At 42.5% G+C, this 13,036-nt stretch overlaps 1 protein-coding gene across 2 annotated transcripts in view; it reads left to right on the plus strand.

Annotated features, from left to right (window-relative positions):
- Positions 1-13,036, plus strand: part of Pmp22 (peripheral myelin protein 22) — a 33,839-nt gene that overhangs the window by 4,365 nt on the left and 16,438 nt on the right. For both annotated transcript variants that reach the window (XM_047546707.1, XM_047546706.1), the window contains exons 2-3: positions 30-141; positions 1,329-1,428. In XM_047546707.1, the coding sequence (XP_047402663.1) occupies positions 64-141; positions 1,329-1,428 (178 nt within the window). In that variant the 5' untranslated portion in view covers positions 30-63. The remainder of the gene's footprint in view (positions 1-29; positions 142-1,328; positions 1,429-13,036) is intronic.

The following is a 13,036-nucleotide window of genomic DNA, read 5'->3' on the forward strand; positions in this document are numbered from 1 at the left end:
CATCCAGTTTGGGTTCTCTCTCCGCGCAGGCAGGAACTCCGCTGAACAGAACTTGCCGCCAGAATGCTCCTCCTGTTGCTGGGAATCATTGTCCTCCACGTCGCTGTGCTAGTGTTGCTGTTTGTCTCCACGATCGTCAGCGTGAGTGCCCACCCAGCAGGGGAGGCTCTCCGGTTGGAGGGCAATTCCTCACCGTGATTCCCAGCCAATGCCCTCCTGATTCAGAGCGGGGTGGTTATTTGCAGACTACTAGAGGTCTCAGATGTCCCAGAGCGAGTTTCCCCCCCTTTCTTTCAGTTTCTGGCAATCTGCCACTTTTCAGTTGTTTTGAGAAAACCAGAGCAGATTCTGGGGTAGAAAGCAAGCAATCGCTGGAATAAGTTAGTTGCTCAGGCTTCTATTTAAAACAAAATAATTTCAAGGCCCATCCACTGTCCCACAGGCTTCATTTGATAAGATTGTTTAGCAGGTTTTTTTCTTGATGCAACCTCCCAGAGGAAATAAGTGGAGTATTTAAGAAAAATTTTTATCCAAACAGTAGGTCAGACGTGTTGCTTACTTTATAAAATACCACTTTAAGACTTGAAGTTAAAACTGGCTTTTCCAGAAAATGTTTGCAAGTTCCACATCTGCTTTATGGGTGTTAGTCAAACTTCCACTGATGTGAACAGGTCAGCAGAATTACTTGTTACAAAACTATCAGACAAAATATATTTTAAACTTTTTTACTTGCTGGTGAAGATAAGCACCAACTCAGGTAGTTACATGCCTGTGACTTTAATGTCTTAATGGAAGGCAAGCTGTCCACATGATTTTCTAGTCTATTTGAGAAATAATTGCGTAAGAAACTTGTGAGTTGCTTTATCATTTACAGGCATCTTCACAAGATATAAATTATGGGTGATGATAATCTTGTCAAATTGATAGGAATTTTAAGGAAACAGACTTAAAGAGGTGGTGGAATCATTTGGGGAATGATACCCAAGACATGAAGGAGGGAAAGATGGTTGAATGCAGTTGTGTTGGGGTGAGGCCATAGTCCCTCCTTCTATGCTACTAACCTCTGTACATAATTATGTGTGTGTGTTACTTTTCCATTTGCCAAGTGCATGATGTCTGTACCAGACTGCCACCTCTCTGGAGGTTTCTGGATCATAACTGTGAACTTGTCCAGGGAGTGGCCTCCACCTGTACAATACTGGGGAGAACAGTGGCAGGCCAGGCAGCCAGGTGGATGGGGCTGCTCATTGCCATCCCTCCGACTGCTTCCTCCCCTTCCCTTCACTCCTCATTGCCTCCTTTGATTCAGGATGTCTGATTCTTTCTAGCAATGGATTGTGGGCAATGGACATGCGACAGATCTCTGGCAGAACTGTAGCACATATTCTTCAGGAAATGTTCAGCACTGTTTCTCATCATCAGCTAACGGTAAGACTGACTTTTTGAGTCCAAGTTTGTCCTTGGGTGTCTGTTTCTCGATTTAGACCTGGAAACACCTATTCTTTGGAAGACATCAGCTAGGAAGTTATTGCTGAAGTGGGGGGAGAATGTGACAGTCATGAATCTGAGATGGAAGGAAAGGAGCAGTTGCCTCATTAGGGAAACTAAGATCCTGGGTACCATTGTGATTCTCTCTTCATAGAGAAATGCCCTTGAGTTTCTTCCTAATCACTTTGTGTAATGCTCTTGCTCTTTGTGAGTCAAGAAATGGAGTTACAGGTAAGCGACAAAGGCCAAACCTTAAGCAGATTCCACTGGGAATGTGATCTAAAGGATGTCTTTGGTTTAGTGACTGTCTGTGTTCAGAAATGCCCTGCCTCTTCCTGCTGGAGTGACAGCAGACTGTCCTGAGGATGATTGGACCAGCTTTGGGTTCCCTCATTGCCAGGTAACTTCCTAGGTCTTGGCCCTCGGTGGTGCCACCTAGTATCAAAACCTTTGAGTGTTTACTTGTTGCAAGATGGGGACTTGAAACTACCTGCAAAACCCTAAACTGAGCCTGGGGTTCCTTTATCTAGAAGATTGCATTTCTCCTCTGAGTACAGAATCTTTGCCAGTGAGTTATTTGAAGCCAGGTTTACTTAGGGTCAAGTTAAGGGGACAGTTATCAGGGGAAGCACCCACTAGATCCCCCAAGTACTCAGAGTAGAGTGAGTGCTCAGTAGGAGTCTTGTGTTTTGGGATGCACAGAGGCAGAGGTAAATATGATGTGTTGTTTGGTTACTGGGTAAGGCCATAACAAATGGTATTGAAATATTAGTGGGCCTGATTTGACATGGTCTTGAATTCCAAAGAAAGTGTCTTCAGCCTGGAGAGGAAAGTAGCTACAGATGGAGTAGAACTTCCCTGGGTTTGGAAGGCCAATAAAGTATAATTTTAAATGTTGCCACAACTACTCATGTCTTCAATATTACGTTGAAGATCCACACCTCATGAGAAGAATCAGTTTAGATCCAGCTCAATAGAGCAGGCAGTGAAATGGCACCATCTCATTTCTTTGCTAGACTTTCCCTCCTGTGGGCTCTGTACCAAGTAGTACCCAAGCATGTTACACACCAAGTACCTTGAACCTCAGTATAAATAGAAGTTGCTAATATACTCATTTGGTAATTTATATGGGTAGGGTAGACAAGAAGTAGATAACTGTATTTTATGTTTCCACTTTCCGGGGGGGAAGGGACAGGGTGAAAGACCCAAGTCCTATTGAAGTGAGCAGTGTGTCTTTTCTCTGAGTGTGTGAGAAACTTTGAATTAAAATCATCCTAGAGATTGCATGGTGAGTTTGCATGGTGGGTTGGCAAATAAGTAAATGAAATATTCATGAATGCCTGAGAATGTGATGATAGTGCTGCTTGTCCCCACAACCACAGCATCCGGTTTCTCCCAGTTCAGTCTGGCAGAAGTTCCCTGACGACTCAGGATGGGAATCTTCCTACTTGTTACTGACACCTGGTGGCCACAAGTGGCAACTGAACCCCAAAGGGCAGGCTTTCTGAGATTCTGGTCTTGGTGTCCACAGGCGCTGTCCCCAAGTGGCATCTGGCCACGCGGGGTTGGCACAGAATCCTAGACTCTTAGGCCCGGAAGGGGGAAGTTTTGGCAGGCATGTTAAAGCCCGACTGAGTTTCAGCAGAAAGAGGCGGCAGAGGAACTGCTAAATTGTGCTACAAACTGTCTGCAGGAAGGAGAGCGATACTGTCCTGTAGCCTGTTACTAACCTGCATTCTGTGCCTACTGAGGTTGTAAATAGCTATCACTTGGTGCTAGAAGCAGATCTCAAAGAAGCACTGTCTTAAGGAAACTTCTTATCTCTTAACTTGTTCCTTGTGTGCCAAGCTAATATTCTTGGATTCACTTATAATGACTGAAATCCTGAGTGTTGGTTCCATATCCATTCAGTACCTTTCCACGTGGACCCCAGAATGTCCATGATCCTCCACAGTTGGCTTCTTGGTTCTCACAATAAAGACATTTTGAGGAAATCTGGACTTGCCCCTAAGCAAGCTGTGCTTGTTTCTACTTGGGCTTAAACTTCTAAATTAGAAGTTTCCATTTAAACTTCTCCAGTAGTAATTATCTCTGCTGACATCTTCCTGATGTGTTGGCCTGTGTTACAACTTTAGCTCTGTGTAGTGAATCCTTGGAGGCCTTCTTTGCTTTTTTGATTTTGTTTAGAAATTGCTTTGCAAAGAATAAGGTGAGAAAATACAGAATTTTAAAAGCATCAGACAATGAACTACTAGTACAAATCATTTACCTTGTCTGTGTTTACTCTTAGAATGTTTGAAATATACTCTATTAAGTGATTCAAAGTAATTGTTGATCTTGATTTGTAAAGAATATGTTGCAAAAGTGCAATGGGAAAATACCTTGGTTTTACATGAATTTTTTTTTTTTTTTTTTTTTTTTTTTTTTTTTTTTAAGACAGGGGTGTTGCTATATGTCCCAGGCTGGCCTTGATCTCCTGGGATCAAGTGATACTCCCGTTTGAGTAGCTGGGAGCTATAGGTGCACAGTCTGCAGGTTGCTTTTTTTTTTTTTTAGTGAAGGGACTCCCTTTCCTATGTGTTACTCCTCCCTCCAGGGTGTCACCCTTTGTTTGAATGGAGACTCCTGGTGTTGTGCTTTGAGGCATTCTAACATTTATGCTATAGAATTTGATGGAGGTATATCAGATCTTTTCCCCAAGCTCTCCCTTTAAATGGGAGTAGTTCTAAGTTTCTTACTAACTGCCTTCCACTCTTCCTGTCTTCCTCTTACTTCTTAAATTTATTTATAGGTCTATAGGCAGAGGTTAAAACTAAACAAGCAAACAAAAAACAAATAAACAAAAATCACCTCAGAAGGCATGTTCTCTCAAGTCTCAGGAATACCTACATGAACTAGGGCACCTTGGAGGCCATGTCCTTGATGATATGGAGCCTCAGTGAGGTGTCAGGGGATAAGTATGGAGAGTTGAATCAGATGCCCAAGGAGTGGGGGCAGGCAGACAGCACCAGAGTTCAGGGGAGGAAGTGATGGGGAAATCTCCGGTGGGAGGTGGAATTTGATCCACCCTCCAAAGGATAGGCAGGATTTAAGTAAATACAGGCAAGGGGGAGGATATTCCCTTGCAGCCCAAGCAATGCATGGGGTGTGATAGACCAGTTGACTAGAGTTCTGGTTAGGATTAGAATTGACTGCTTAGGATGATACATCTTCAAATGGCAGTGACTTCCATGGACTTATTTCTCTCTCTTTTAAATGAAGTCTGAAAGTAGGTAACCCAAGAGAGAGAGAGAGAGGATGATTTCATGAAATTGTCAGACACCCAGGTACTTTCTAGCTAATTTCTTTACCATTTGTGGGGGGCGGTGGGCTTGGCTTTCATCCTCATGGACCAAAAGGCTGCTAGAGCACCAGCCATCTTTCCATGCTTTAAGTAGTAGGGTGGAGAAAGAAGGACAGAAAGAATATATTCTTTTCCCTTTTAATGGAAGGCCTCTAGATAGACCACACACATTTGTTTCTTTTACTAAAATTTAGTCACATGGTTACACCTACACTTATTTAGAAGGGAACCTGAGAATTCAGCCTTGTGGGAAGTTTAGCTTCTCAATTTGTAGAAACTTAAAAGCAGGCATCTCCCTGTAATCTTGTTTTAAAATGAATCTCCTTGAGGCTTGACCACTCTTACCATACCTATTCATATTCTTATACAATAACTCAGCCGGGTCCTCTGCAGTTTCAGGGCAGGACTTAATTATTTTACCATTCTCCAGATATTCTATTGCTATTGTATCCTGGGCTCCGTCAACACCAACCCCAATCTTGCACTGACCCATATTGAAAATTATGAAATCTTCTTAGCCTCTCTCTATTTGTCTCCCACCTTCCTAGTCATGAGAAAAGTCTTGCTGTGGTTAATGATGTTTCTTGAATCCTTTGTTTTCTTCCAATCCAGATGTCTCTTCTGAACTCTAGACTTATATTTCCAGCTGAATACTAACAGTTGCCCTGGAATGTCTAAGGGGCCCCTTCCCAAACCAGTATCTCCAAAGTTAATTTTCATCTTCTTCCCCCACATCTACCCCTTTGCCTCTTTCTATTGCTTAGTCAGTGCTGCTCCACCAGCTGGTGAGCCTAATGTCTAGAGTATCTTGACATATTTCCTTCTGTCTCCCTTCTCAGAATCACTGTGGGTCCCACAAATCTTCTTGTCATTCTGGAGTCTGTTGCATGTCTGTATCATTGGTGAGAGCCACTGAGCCGCCTCTGAGTATCTGGCTTGAGTCCTTCTTATTCCTTTGTGATTCATTTTTCATATTGAAGCCAGGGTATATTTTTAAAAATACAAATCTAATCATATTATTCCTGATTTGGAAACTTTTCAGAAGCCTCTCTCATTGAGCTTCATCTCCAGATGAAATCTTTACCAAGGCCCCTAGGAATCTTTCTGATGCGTCTCTTCTGGTTTCTACTAAATCTCATCTCACATCTCCTATCATCATCTTCCCTGTCATCTTAGAATTTCAGCATTCTCTTTGTCCCTTAAACATAAATCCCTAATTCTGGATTCTCTCCTTTTCTCCTCTCATTCCCTCCCTTCTTTCTGTTCTTTCCTTCAGGACTATTCATTGCACACCTGTTATGTGACAGATGCTGTTGTAGGCACCAAGGATATAAGAGAGCTTACAGTGCAGCCGGCAAACCAGTCAATAAACATGGGCAATTTGGGAGCAGCTTCGGGAGCTATAAAGAGAACAAGACAGGGTGATGTTTTCAAGAGGGATTGCAATGGGGAGAGTAGGTATCTTTGAAGAATGACCCCTTGAAATGCCCAGGAATCAGTCATATGAACATTTGGAGGACCATCAAATGCAAGATCACCAGGGAGGTGGGTTGGGGAGTTTGACTTGGTGGGGAGCTTGAAGAGGAGAGAGCAAGCCAGAATCCTGGGAACAGAGTAAAGGGGTAGAGAGTAGCAAGTTGTCTTGAAAGTCCTTCCAGACACTAGGAAGGAGTTTTGATATATATGGATGCATTTTCAATTTTTCTGATTACATTTGGAACTGCTTTAAATTCTCAATGAACTGTTTTATCCCCACCCATAGCGTAGCAATAGTCCAGAAACATTTGTAAGGCAGAATATTTCAGAAATCCTACAAAGCAGAAATGTACCGATATATCATCAAATGATGATCGCAGATGATGGGACCTCATCTGCTGTGTCCCTTACCTTTGGTACTTTCACATTTCCCTTATTGTTTACAATCGGAAAATAGTTACAAATAGGATTTTATGTTAGAAAATTAGTACTAAGTAACACGGAATTAATCTCTGCCTTAAGAAATGGAGCCTTGGGTTGAGGCAGACAGGGCCCATGGGGAGGTGGGTGAAGCACCCACACAAGCCAATTGGGGCAGAGGTGATGGCGCCAGTTTCTAGGCTCCAAGTCTTTAAAACTGATAGCTCTGGTTTGGGTAGAGGGTGTGTCAATCCTTGACCCCAAGTCTCTGTGGGCAAGTTTAAAATCTACTGACACAGAGGGTCTAGACAAAACATTAGCTTGCTATTAAGTGATCTGATGCTTTTTGTTTTTGATTCTCCAATTTATTAATTTCAAGTATACAGAAGCATTCTTCCATTCTTTCTTTCATCTGCATGGACCTGGTGTGTAGCAGAATGGGTCAGATTACTGGAATCAGGCCATGGGCTACTTGGGTACCTGAGAACTAGAAGGGCATAACCCTGGCCTTTCCCTGTCCCTTGGTCTGGTCTTTATCAGCTTCAGAGAACCAAACTACCAAACTGAGACCGGGTCCAGGCAGAGTTTGTCTTTCATAAAACCCAGCTCCTATGTCCTATTCTCATTTATGAAGGCCTCTCTTGTCTTGGAAGCAAAGGGATTTGGTAAACTTTTTATACTGAGCAGTTAGGCACATGTATAAAATAAATGTGTACATTCTGGAATCTTTTCCATTTTTAAGGAGAAGTTCTGAAGCATGAAGGGAATAATTGGGACTTCCTCTAATCTGTCCTCAAAGCATCCTTCACCCCTCCACTTTGACAGTCCTCCTTTTCTGATGACAACAGGCAGATCTGCTCCATTGCCAAGTGTGGACTGAGGCCAAGGCCACAAGCTGAGAATACAACCATTCCTTGCTTTTTCTTTCCATTCTAACCAGGAACAACAAATTCATGGCATTGAATAGGCTGTGGGTAGTACTGGATCAATGCTTTGGATTGAAAAAAACTTTAAAAAAAAATCTCACCAACTTCAGTAGCCCCCAGTATGAAGCATTGGTGATCTCCTTTGTTTCCATCTTCAAAGTGATCTCAGACTATATCTTGCTTTTCCATTTAGTGACACTGTCCTTTTGGCAAGGATGCCAGACCATTTCCTCATTTGTGGCTCAGCTTTGGGTCAGATTTTAGAAAACACAGGAGTCCCTCTGCATTTATGGCTTCACGTTTTGCAATTTAGAATCTTTGTGGCTCCCTGAGCCAACCCATAATTTCTACCCAAGTAATGGCTCTTGATTTTACAGGACCCCCCCTTGGGATACTGAGGCCCTATAAGAGAAATGAAGTATAAGAGATTGGATGTGGTGTTAAAATACTGTTATTTTAATCCTTCATTTTTCTTATCAGATGCCAATATCTAGGCGTAATGTGGAATGCTTATTTGAGCCTGCATTTGAAGGACAATTCCAAGCTCATAGTTAGTCTTTGCTTTTAAAAACTTCAGTGGTAAGGTTGAGATAAGAGGATCGCTTGAATCCAGGAAGAATTTGAGACCAGCCTGGGCAACATAGTAAGATTCAAATCTCAAAAACCAAAACAAAAATCTTCAGTTGCATCCCTAGGATTTTACTAGAACCAAAGAAACATCTCTTATGTTTCAGGAACAGGAATAGACTAGCTATGGTGTGACTTAAGGTGGTGGAGCTTAGTTTTTTGTTGGTGGTAGTTCTTGGTTTCAGGATGAGACCTGAGTGTGCCATTATTGACACACAACATTTTCAGGTTTTTACCCAATTGAGCAGTAGAGCCCTCTGCAATATATCTACCACTCTTTCGTCTTACCACGGATGGGGACCCTTCCATCTTTTAAGAGAGACCTTTTCATTTTTGAGGAAATACCAATGATATCCATTCATTTATTATTCAAATATATCAAGCTCATCCTATGTACTAGACTCCGTTCCAGAAATTGGGTATACAGGGGTGAGTGAGAAAGATGAGGGTCCTGACCTGTGGAGCTAGTTGGAGTTAGTTGGAGGACAGAAGCAATACATAATCAATAAATATTCATGGAGTGTGGAAAGTTCTCTTTAGTATTAAATAGAGAATCATCTCTGGGGAGGAAGGAGCTGACCATAGAAGGCCTCTTCCTTTCAATAGAGATTTAGATGTGAATTGAGATTTAAGTCAGGGAGGGACCAGTCATGTAAAGAACTGGGAAGAAAATTCCAGAAGGTAAAGAGAAGAGCCAGAGCCATGAAGCAGGAAAGAGTTTGGTGTGGCTGAGTGCACTAGCTGGAGGAAGGCAGTGAGGTGAGGCAGGAGAGGCAATTGGGCTAAATGTCTAGGACCTGCCAGGCCATGTTATTGAGGAGGATCATTGAGCCACCATTGAAAGGTTTTAAACCAAAGAGTGGCAAGATTTGATTTATGTTTTGAAAGCTCATTTCAGTTGTTTTATTAAAAATAATTTTGGGAGAGAGGCAAAAAGGAAACTGGGGACTGATGAGGTGATAGTAATGCTCTAGGCTGGGAATGATGATGACAATGAGATGATACTGATGGCAATGATGGTGATGATGATGATGATGATAGTGATGGTGATGATGGTGATGATGATGATGATGATGGTGCTGATGATAGTGATGGTGATGATGGTGATGATGATGGTGGTGGTGATGATGGTGGTAATGATGATGGTGATGATGATGGTGGTGATGATGATAGTGATGGTGATGATGGTGGTAATGATGATGGTGATGATGATGGTGATGGTAGTGATGATGATGGTGGTGATGATGATGGTGGTGGTGAGACTGGTGATGATGATGGTAATGATGATGATGATACAAACAGCTCACATAGGTACCAGGCATTCTTCTAAAAGTAATGCATTTAATCTTTGTAAGAACCGTAGGAAGAAGGTGGTGGCTTGGCTGGGGAGGCAGACTGGAGAGACAAGGCTGATGACAGGGTTTTGCTGCCAGGTTAGATGTAGGGATTAGGGAAAGAATGACTAGACACACTTTTAGGTTTGGGGCCTGAGAAGCTGAATACAAAATGGGGTCTTGGACCGAGCTAGAGGAGACTGGATTAGAATGTTTCAGGACATAGAAATCAGGATTTATGTTTGGGTTATCAGAGATGTCAGCAAAGAATCTCTTGGATTTAGACATCTATAACTTGGCAGGGATGGGGAGGTCTGGCCTGGAAATTCACATTTGGGAGTCGTTAGTCTGTATGGAAAGGTATTCACTGTCGTGGTGCTAGATGACATTATTCACTGTCGTGGTGCTAGATGACATTATTCACTGTCGTGGTGCTAGATGACATTATTCACTGTCGTGGTGCTAGATGACATTATTCACTGTCGTGGTGCTAGATGACATTATTCAGGGAGCAGGTCAGGAGGCAGCAGAAGGAAGGACATACATCTGGAGCTGAGTCGCGGGGAGTGATGAATGGAGCATCTAAGAGGAAGCAGAGACTGGAGAGGAGCAACCAATGATGTGGGAGGAATGCCTTGAGATGTTGTCAGTTAAGAAAGTTCCTAGTTAGACCAAGGCTGCCTCCTCTTCAACTGGCCCAGTCACTACTGGTTGTCTTCATGAGGTCTGCTACGCTACACTGGGGCTTACCAGGTCTCATTATTCATCCCCAAGGAGACCAAACCTCTGTAGTGGCCCCTGGACTGGCACAGGGGTGACTGTGGTTTCTTTTCCATGTACCAACTCTTCAAATATTTGAAGACTACAGTTTCAACTTCTCTTCTGGTGATACCTCCTTTCTTTTTTCAGTGACTTCTCTGGTGCTGGCCAGATTCTGCTGGAGTGCTGACTGCATAAAATGTGGTCTCTAGATAGCAATTATGGACCTCTTCTTGCTCCTCTGAGGTTGGGTCAGTGGTTTGGTTCAGCAAGAGTTAAGGGGCACCTCTTTCCCTTTGCCACACCATTCTCCCTCCTTCCTCTCAACATTTTGTGGATTATAAATCTAACATTATGACAGTAGGATCATTTAATTCAGTATATTTCAAGCATATCATTGACCTTCCTGGTACTCCCAGTGTGCTATCATGGAAAACTAATGGATTGGACATCAGGAGCCCTGTATTATGAAATTGGTCTCCCTCTAATGAGCTGCATAAACTGGGGCAGATACCTTGTTTCCTTAGTTGTAGAATGGGAGCTGAGGTAGGAGTTGGAGTTACAGCCCTCTCCTGCATGGGCTTCAGGGTCGCTGTGCACATTTGGGATATAATTGTGGCATAGGAAGAGCCAACAAGGAAATTGGAAATTGGGTAGAATTTCAGGAGGCCTAGGGAGCAGAAGGGCTTTGTGCTTGGAGAAGAGCTGGTGGCTTCCTGTGGCTGCATGTGGGAATGGTCTTGTTTCTCACTCTCAATTTCCAAGATGCTTGGCCTTGTTATATACTTTGGGAGGAAAAGAAGGAGGTCTCTGATTTTTCTTTTATGGAGAATTCCTTTTAAACCCAAAGATCTTGCTAGCAACCCAGATATCTCCTCTCCAATCTCCATTTGTGCAGCTCATGATTATGCACTTGCAGCTGCCTTTTCCCTCTGTGGTCCAGTTCTGTGGCCAAATTCTATACTTGTACATGGGCTGTTTTAAAGAAAAATGGTTCCCCAGTAAATCAGCTTGAAAAATAAGCATGAAATTTTAAATTAAGTGGGTCCTCCTCTCCTCTTGCCTGCCTACCCTGCAGTACCCTGGTTTAAACCCAGGGATACTCTTCACTGAGCTACACCCCTAGTCCTTTTTACTTTTTATTTTGAGGTAGGGTCTTGCTAAATTGCTAGGCTGGGCTAGAACTTGTGAGCCTCTTCCTCAGCCTCCCAAGTTGCTGAGATTACAGGCTTGTACCCTGGCAGGCTTTTTTTTTTAATGACAAGACTTCTCATATCCTTTAACAAGGCATTGTACATTGTGAATGTCCAAAGAAAGATTAATACTTGACCATGCAACTGAAACCCTCCATTTATATCAACTAGTGGTATAAGTCTTCTAAGAGCAATTCTTTGTGAAGCACAACCTACCCAGATTTTCCTGATTCTATAGTTTAGCTTTCTATTCTCAGATAATCTCTGGTACCTCAGGGCTGCATGTTACTCCCTTTTCAAGGTAAAAACTAGTTAGCAGAACAAGAATGTGGGCATGAAATCACAAAACTAGACAAAGAAACTAGTTTGTTTGTCACAGAGCCTCTTAATTAGGAGTGTAATTAATGGAATGACTGTACAGGTTGAGCATCCCTTATCCAAACTGCTTGGGACCAGAAGTATTTCAGATTTTGATCTTTTTTTCCCAGATTTTGGAATGTTTGTATATACACAATAAGATACCTTGGGGATAATATTCAAGTCTAAACATGAAATTCATCTATGTTCCATGTATAACTTATACTGAAAATATTTTCAGTGCACCTGCATTGTGACTGAAATCGGTCAAATTAGGTCAATTGTAGAATTTTCCACTTGTGGCATCATGTTGATAGTAAAAAAGGTCCAGATTTTGGAGCATTTTGGATTTTCAGATTAGTGATGTTCAATCTGTAGAGGTTTAATTGGAATTCCTTGACATGAAGCTTCTTTCCAGCTACCGTTTGTGTGTATTAGCCACCAGTTGCATGTTTGTTGTAGCTAATATGCTTTTCATAATTACCTGTTGAGAGAGCTTCCCATGTGACCTTCATTGTCTTTGTAAGCTTCAGGAACATGGGTAGTTTTTCCATTTGATTTGATTTGGTTTCTGCATGGGTCACAGACAAAGTTAGCCTGGGAGCTGAGCCCCATTTCATATCTACCAGCTGGTCTCTTGAGAGCTGGGGCAGGACCCACACTGGGCTTCCAGGCATGTCAAGTTGGTGGGTGAGCTATAAAGGCAAAGGTCACATTGTTTAGGATGGAGGCCTCTTGGAAATTCAGCTATTTTTGGAATGATATTCATACTGAGAAATATGGACAATGGTGATTTTTGTGATGATAGTGGGTTGGGAGGTTCGGGGGTGGTTCTGGTCTTGGGGTTTTTTTAAAACAGTGCAGCACTATGCAAATGGGAGTTATTAATGTTAGTTTTCATGATTCACTCCTCTGTTGGGGCTTTTCTTCATGGCCTCCCAATTTATGCTCTGTCGTGCAATCATCCTTCCTTTCACTTTCACTACAGCCTATTCTCTTGAGTCAGAAAACTTTTATGAGTTGCCTAAAGTGGGAGTAGAGGTGAGACAGGGGAGGGAGGGGCTGCTGACCCATGCTGATGATGTAAGGTGCAGATGAACTGTTCATGTTTTC

This window comes from Sciurus carolinensis, chromosome 3 (genome assembly GCF_902686445.1).
Source record: "Sciurus carolinensis chromosome 3, mSciCar1.2, whole genome shotgun sequence".
NCBI lineage: Eukaryota > Metazoa > Chordata > Mammalia > Rodentia > Sciuridae > Sciurus > Sciurus carolinensis.